We start from the raw sequence: 8,038 nt of genomic DNA on the forward strand, positions 1-8,038 counted from the left end.
TTCGACTCAGTCAAGTGATATAGTATGCAAGAAGAAAAAACACTGAAAAAATTATCTACAGGAATCTCAATGCAAAATCAGCGGATTATAGTATCGACTCGGACTTCTAGTCGACTGAATTTTAGCAGAGCCGCTTAGATATATCAAAACCAGTAGTCTAATTGACATGCATTTGAATGTGAAGCTTACGAGGACTACAAAACTCTATACATTAATCAGGAAGAATGCTCGCCGACGGGCCGCGCTATATATAACAGTGACTCAGCGTTCATCGCCTCTCAGGCGACTGCTGGCATGTCCTTGAGCCACTGGTCAAGCGGCTTGCCAATGGCGTACACGATGAATCCAATGTCCCGGAGCTTCTCCGCGTCGACGATGTTGCGGCCGTCGAAGACGAAAGCCGGCTTCTGCATGATGTCGTACATGCGCCTGTAGTCGAGGCTCCTGAACTCCTCCCACTCGGTCAGGATGCAGACGGCGTGCGCGTCGCGGGCGGCCTCGTACGCGTCCGACGTGACGGCGACGGGCTGATCGGCGGGCTCGCCCACGGGCTGCAGGTGGCGCGGGTGGTCCCAGTCGAACTTGTTCATGGCGAGGTCGCGCCGCACCTGCTCCTCCGTCACCTGCGGGTCGTAGATGCTGACGACGGCCTTGTCCCCGAGCAGGCCCCGACACACGTCGATGGCCGGCGTCTCGCGCGTGTCGCCGGTGTCCTTCTTGAAGGCGAACCCCAGCACGGCCACCTTCTTCCCGGCGACGGTGTTGAACATGGAGGAGACGACGCGGTTGACGAAGCGGCTCTTCTGGTAGTCGTTGATGCCGATGACCTGCCGCCAGTAGTCCGCCACCTCGGGGAGGCCGTAGCACTCGCAGATGTAGACGAGGTTGAGGATGTCCTTCTGGAAGCAGGAGCCGCCGAAGCCGACGCTGGCGGAGAGGAAGCGCGGGCCGATGCGCGAGTCCTTGCCGATGGAGCAGGCCACCTCGGTGACGTCGGCGCCGGTGGCCTCGCACAACGCGGAGATGGCGTTGACGGAGGAGATGCGCTGCGCGAGGAAGGCGTTGGCGGCGAGCTTGGACAGCTCGGCCGACCAGAGGTTGGTGGTGATGATGCGGTCCTCGGGGACCCAGCGCGCGTACACGTCCTTGAGGACCTTCACGGCGGCCTGCCCCTCGGGGGTCTCGCGGCCGCCGATGAGGACGCGGTCGGGCACGAAGAGGTCCTGCACGGCGGTGCCCTCGGCGAGGAACTCCGGGTTGGACAGGATCTGGTACCGGACGCCGCGGCCGTTGTGGGCGAGGATCTTCTCGATGGCCTCGGCGGTCTTGACGGGCACGGTGGACTTCTCGACCACGATCTTGTCGGAGCGGGAGACGTCGGCGATCATGCGCGCGGCGCTCTCCCAGTAGGTGAGGTCGGCGGCCTTGCCGGCGCCGAGGCCGCGGGTCTTGGTGGGGGTGTTGACGGAGACGAACACGATGTCGGCCTCGCCCACGTAGCGCTGCACGTCGGTGCTGAAGAAGAGGTTGCGGCCGCGGCACTGCCTGACGACGTCGTCCAGGCCGGGCTCGTAGATGGGGAGGCGCTCGCTGTTCCAGCCGGCGATGCGAGCCTCGGAGATGTCCACCACCACCACCTCCACGTCCGGGCACTTGAGCGCGATCACCGCCATCGTCGGGCCACCCACGTAGCCAGCGCCGATGCAGCAGATCTTCACCATTGTCTCTCCTCTGCCTTCACCTGCAAATCGAGCAGATGCTTAGGCGCGCGCATGATGCTCTTCCGACGACATTGAACAAGCCAAAACCTCCCGTGAGTGAGAGGGAAACAGAGATGCAAACCTTGGGTCCTTGGGAGGAACAAGGAGAAGGGGACGAATCAAATCAAATTGTGTACTAGTGAGGAAGAAAGGAAACGATCGAGATGCGGTGCTGCTGGTGTGGTCGGTGTGGTGAACGCACGGCTGGGAGTGAATACAGCGGGATGGTAACCCCACCTTTAACGTTCCTACGCTGATTCGGGCAGATCCAGTAACTAATAGCGCATGTTTCCAGTACCAATGGAGCCGATCTCATGCATCTTCTCATCGTTTTACCATATAAAAAATTTAAAGAAGGATGGTACATCTACGTAAATGTTCATATACGTTTACGTGATAGTCTGACTTGACAGTAACTGATTGGATTAAGAGAAGGATGAGGCCCACCCACCCCTGAAAATCAGAGGGGGCATGTTTAGATTAGTTGGAAGGTTTCGTAAACTTATGTAGGCTTTAACATTTTCGAAATTTAAATGTCCCTGTCGTTTGTTGCTTTGTAACGGTACCATAGGGAGGGACACAACCACGAGTGCATACGTTTATTTCGGGCCAGGGAGAAGAAAAAAAAGTCTAAAACAAACATTTTTTTTGCGAAGAGTCTAAAACAAACCTTAACTTTGTAGACGAAAGGTAAATCAAACCTCGGAGTTTCAATCTCTGAAATCAGCACACCAAACTCTCTAATGCCGGTCTATTAAACCTTCACTGCTTTTTCAAATAGGGACTGTCGACATGAAAAACCCTACTTGCCGCGGCTTCGCATACAGAGAAGGAATCTAAATTAAACAGTGTTCAAAACTTTCGGCCGACCGCGCGCGCGCCGCACGATCCGTCAACCGCCGCACGTCTGCACCGTTAGATCTTCATACAACATTTTTCCCTGATGCAGCAAAATTTCGATGCGATGCATCAATTTTCGTCAACGGTTGTAACAACAAAAAATGTAGAAAAAAATCTACGTGATCGTAGCAAAAAAACAAAGCTGATGGTGGTGATAGCAAAAGTCAAACGCCGGTTGTAGCAAAAATCTACGTGAACGTGTATGCAATTTTTTTAATGAACGGTTGCACCAAAAAATGATGCCGGTTGTAGCAAAAATTAACACGGTTGTAGCAAAAGTCAAAACGCCGGTTGTAGCAAAAATCCAACGAACTCGAGTTGCAACCAACCGTAGATGCAGTTTTTTTAGTGGACATATGTAACAAATGAAAAACGCTAGTAACAAAATTAAACAGTAGTTGCAGCAAATTTACATGGTATAAAAAGTTGCATCATTGATAAGGGAAGCGCGCGTGCGAAAAATATTGCATGGCCCGCGCGAGCGAGCGACCGACGCGTCGGTTCCGCCGGCGCGCCGTATGGAAACGTTTCCCTTGTTTGTTTTACAGTTCTGTCAGCAATCAATAGGAATTACACTCTTGTAATATTTTATTTTTTACAACAATAATATTACTCATTGCATTACATAAAGCATATTATTTTGCATTTCCTTTTTGCAGCGTAGCTTTATATTTCTTTCTTTTACAAAAAACACTTATGTTGACGTACATACTAGTTTATCAAAATGTTTCGGATTTTTCTAAAAAATGTTATAAAATTTGATAAAATGATCCGAAATTTGAAAAAATGTCCCAGAATTTGGAAAAATGTTCCGGAATTTGAACAAATGTTTAGGAATTTTAAAAAAAAGTTCTAGAATTTTAAAAATGTTCTCTATTTTCTAAAAAATGTCTGCCTTTCAAAAAATGTTCGTGTTTCAAAAAGTGTACATAAGTTGAAAAAACTGTTCCCAATTTAAAAAATATTGACAAATTTCAAAAAATGTTCTTTTCTAAAAATAATTGTCCTAAGTTTTTAAAATGCTCCTTTTTTCAAATTTATTTGTGTTCTTATAAATTCTTCGGAAAGTCAAAAATATTTCCATTTAGAAATTTTATTCGTAAATACAAAGGTTGTCTAAGTTTCATGAATTCAAAAAAAGAAAAATGTAAATTTTTACAAAAAAAGATAAAGAGAAACAAAAAGAAAATAAGTAAGAAAAAAAATAGAAAATAAGTAAAAAAGGGAAAAAAACTGAGCCGGTTAACTGTCCGGCCCAGTCGCTTCGCTAGCGACGGCGGCCCAGTCGCTTCTTTCCTCCTGTGCGAAGCCATCGTTATTGGACGCAACATGCGTCCAGTAGGAGGTCCCTGTCGATATGGCAGGTTGAATCCCGGTACTCCTGGAGGAATCAAACTTGAGACCAGTTGTTGCAAAACTCCTGGAGGAAGCCACTGGAACTAATGGTTGCTAATGCTTGATTGAGAGGCACGAAATTATTTACCACATAGCCGAAATTACAAATATGCAAAACGTAAACAGTTTGTGATATCTCCAAAAAAATCAAAGTGTGAATACTCTTTGAGAATCATGAATACTTATTAATAAACGAAACAGTTTTTGAAAACATAAACATTATTTGAAAAACGGGAACAAATTTTGTAACCTGACAAGTGATGTCATGTTTTTGCAAATTTAAGGTGCAAACACTTTTTGAAAATTTTAAAAATGAGAACAAATTTTAAAACCTGAACAAATGTGTAAAAAGAATGTTTGTGGTGTCTAAAATATGTCACAAGTTTGGAAAAATGTACATGGCATTTCACAAATATGTTTGTACAAAATAAACTAATATTCGTGTGATTCAACAAATGTTTCGTCCATTAAAAAATTGTAACATTTCAAGAATGTTCACGAATTCAAAAAAAAATGCTTGCAAAATTTTTAAAAAGAAGTATACAATGTAAAAAATATATTTGTGTGACGTAAAAAAATGTGTCATACCTGTAAAAGAATATACCTGATGTGTGTTTGATAGAAAATGTATACTATTTTTAAATATGTGTAATGATGTAAAAATAATGTCTATGTAGTTTTATAAATTATTTGCTGTCATTAAAAAAATGTAAAACACGTATTTGTAAAAATACTAACATGTATTTAGAATAGCTTTTAAAACATAAATTTAAAAAATGTAAATAATGTATCTAAAAAAGACGAAAGTGTATTAAAAAATATTTCACGTGTCCCCTAAAAAAATTACATTGATATTGAGAATTATTAGACAAGTGTAACCAAGAAAATCGGTTACACATAAAGAAATAAAACAAAATCGAAAAACAGAAAATATGAAGAAAACTAAGAAAGAAGAAAATATAAAGGAAAGTATAATGAAAAAAACCCTAATAAAACTAGTGAAAAGCAAAGTATAATAAAGGAAAAAAACAAAGATAGAAAACATAAAAAAACAGAGCAGCGCGAGCGACTGCGTTAATGGGCCGGTCCAAACTCAGCGATTCCTGGTGAAATTCTGTCAAGGTTTAAAATAGACGAGGATAAAAATGTTTGATATGCTGATTTTAGGGATTGAGAGTTCAGGGTTTGATTTAGTTTTCGCCTAAAATTTAAGGTTTGTTTTGGACTTTTTCCGGGAGAAAATGCATTATCTCTATTCCTAATTGAGAAGTCCGTATGTCGTTTCGTTTGTACTCGGTGATTAATGCAAACAAAATTTAGAAAACAAAGAACCAAATCAATTTAGAAATATGGCCAATAATACAATTAATTAGATATAAAATTAATTACACATACAAGAAATTATATGTCCATCTAAGTAGGGATTTTTTGTGCCAAATCGATTATGAAATCAAGCCATTAACGCAATTTATTAATCAATGAGAGCCTTAATTAGGGATGCAAATAGTTAATAGTAGGAAGTTTTTTTTTCAATCGTATCTCAACTCCTAAAGGGATAGTACATAGGTTGGCCGTTCATTTGTCACACCTCTCACTGATTTTTTTCACCCCCACAACGATTTTTTTCAACAAAGGAACAAACCCATCGATCTTTTTCGAGTGAATGCCACCTATGACTTGGTGTTTCTCTTCTCAGATTGTTTCTGCTTTGTTTCGATTTATTTCCATAAATCCTCCCAAATCCATCATCTAAACAAATACTTCCTGATCCATTCCGAGCGTGAAGGAGAGAGAGCAAGGGCGAGCACGATAGCCTCTATGCCATTACACGAGAAAAGGAAAGGCGGTGGCACGATCGCTCACCGCACCGCCATTCTTGCTTGCGTGCTTGTTTCCCTCCCTTCAACCCTACCTCAAACTCTATGTTCGGTTGTCATGACACCACAGATGGCCAAGTCTGGGTACACGCCATCACATAGGACACCGCCACGTGCCCACTCCCTGGCCAGTCTTTTACATTGCCATTGCCGACCAGCGGTGGCGCTGACCGCCGAACCCAGAACAATGTTGCTACAACCTTTGAGCTTGTGTTGAGGTCCAGGGGGTCACCAAACAGCGGTGCACACATAATCGTCCAACTCTGTGATGACCATGTTCCACGGAGTTGTAGAGACGAAGAGCACGAGAGGACTGAACTTGTGTATTTATCACTCGAGTGTGTGTAAATATATACATAGAACATATAAATGCAGGTGCATCCACTACCTCAACTACGTCAGAAGCTAACTACACTGATGATGTACATGCAATCACAAAACATTTGAGAATAGGTGTGTTAGTTGCAGATGTAGCGACGTGGGATTTAATCACATGGGTGCAGCCGGTCCTCTAGGTATATTCCAGCTGACGCTATTTTGGCCGTCTCCACTTCCCCCCCTGTGGTCGTTGTCACTGCCACGAGGAACATGTCCATAAATTGAAGTCTCGGTCGTTGGCGCGTGGCTTAACTGCTACTAATGAATTTGAATTGAGTAGAATGTGTGATTTTGATGCTTATGCAGGAGCTTCTTGCAGATGTGGATAGTAGGTTGTTGGCTCGTGTGGCTGTTGTGTTGCCACCACTGCCTCATGCCGATATTTGGTGTCGCTTACTCGTAGCATCACTGGTGGGTCACCTACCCATCGGGACCCCAATTGTGGTGGTGGAGATCCGGTCAGGGAACACATGGAGCGGCGGCTCTCGCAACTGAGTGCTGGTCAAAATAAACCTTGAGCATATTTATGCTGATTTTCGAGATTGTTGTCCTACCATGCGACAATGTTCATCGCAATTTGACCAAACAACTAAATGTTCATGTTCCAGATTTCTTTTTTCATTGTTGAATCCTCTTCTGTTAATTACTTAATTTCAATCACAAGCTACAAGTGCCCAACTAATTTGATTTAAATTTTTGACAACATGTTGTTCATCAATCTTCAATCAGTTCACAAAAGAGGAAATCACTCATGAAAATATTCTTCTAATCCATGTCCAATAGACCGCTGTCACCATGGTCTCGGGGATTATACTAGATAATATCAAGTGAGTACATCAATCCAATACATAGAAGAAGGGGAAACATCATGGGATCACCCTAGATTAACATAGTCCATGATCACAATCAAGATCACATCATGGGAGATAGAATTAACCACATAGCTACTGTAGAAGACCTCAGCCCCGAGGAGGAACTACTCCCTCTTCATGGAGGGAGGAAGCAACGTTGATGGAGATGAATCCGGGGGCACTTCCTCGTGCCGGCAGGGTGCCGGCACAAGAATTCTGGTCCCTCGAAACTTGTTGGCGATGGTGGCAGAGATCGGAATTGCTTCTGGAGAAAAGGGTTCCGGAATCAGGGTTTCCTCCATAGGGGGTAAATATAGGCCAAAGGAGGGCACCAGGAGGTGGACCAGCCACCCAGGCGGCCTGGTGGCGCGGCCGGGAGGGGGCCGCGCAGGGTGGCATCCTAGGCAGGGCCTGGCTCCCCTCTGGCCCATCTTGGCACTTCGTGAAGCTTCCGTCACGCTAATTTTTATATATTTTTCTCGGGATTTTTTGGGCTCTGGAAATTGGGGTAAAAGTCCCTGCAAAAAATACATAAGGAGACATAAATTGACACTGGATGCACTGAGTTAGTAGGTTAGTCCAAATATGCGTAAAAGGTATGAAAGTGTAGCAAAACATAGAACATTGTCACCCAAAAGAGCACGGAATAACCAGAAATTATAGACACGTTTGGGACGTATCAGATGTCGTCGAAGACGATCTGCAGGTGCGAGCCAGCGACATCGCGTCCGTCGCTGCATGGGACGAGTACACCGTGGAACGGAGGGCTAACGAAGGTCCGACCCCGGAGGATCGCTACCGGCTAGCCGTTTTCGATCCCGATGGCACCTCTGACGAGATGGCTTTCGAGGACGCCGACTCCAGCGATGAAGCCTAC

General features: G+C 44.7%; 1 protein-coding gene across 1 annotated transcript; it reads right to left on the reverse strand.

Moving 5' to 3' along the window:
- Window positions 1-246: 246 nt before the first annotated feature.
- Window positions 247-1,721, reverse strand: LOC123451137 (UDP-glucose 6-dehydrogenase 2). Its single transcript, XM_045128144.1, has one exon. The coding sequence runs from the start codon at window positions 1,719-1,721 to the stop codon at window positions 279-281; it is 1,443 nt and encodes a 480-aa protein (XP_044984079.1). The 3' UTR covers window positions 247-278.
- Between the last annotated feature and the right edge of the window lie 6,317 nt (window positions 1,722-8,038).

This window comes from Hordeum vulgare, chromosome 4H (assembly GCF_904849725.1).
Source record: "Hordeum vulgare subsp. vulgare chromosome 4H, MorexV3_pseudomolecules_assembly, whole genome shotgun sequence".
NCBI classification, from domain to species: domain Eukaryota; kingdom Viridiplantae; phylum Streptophyta; class Magnoliopsida; order Poales; family Poaceae; genus Hordeum; species Hordeum vulgare.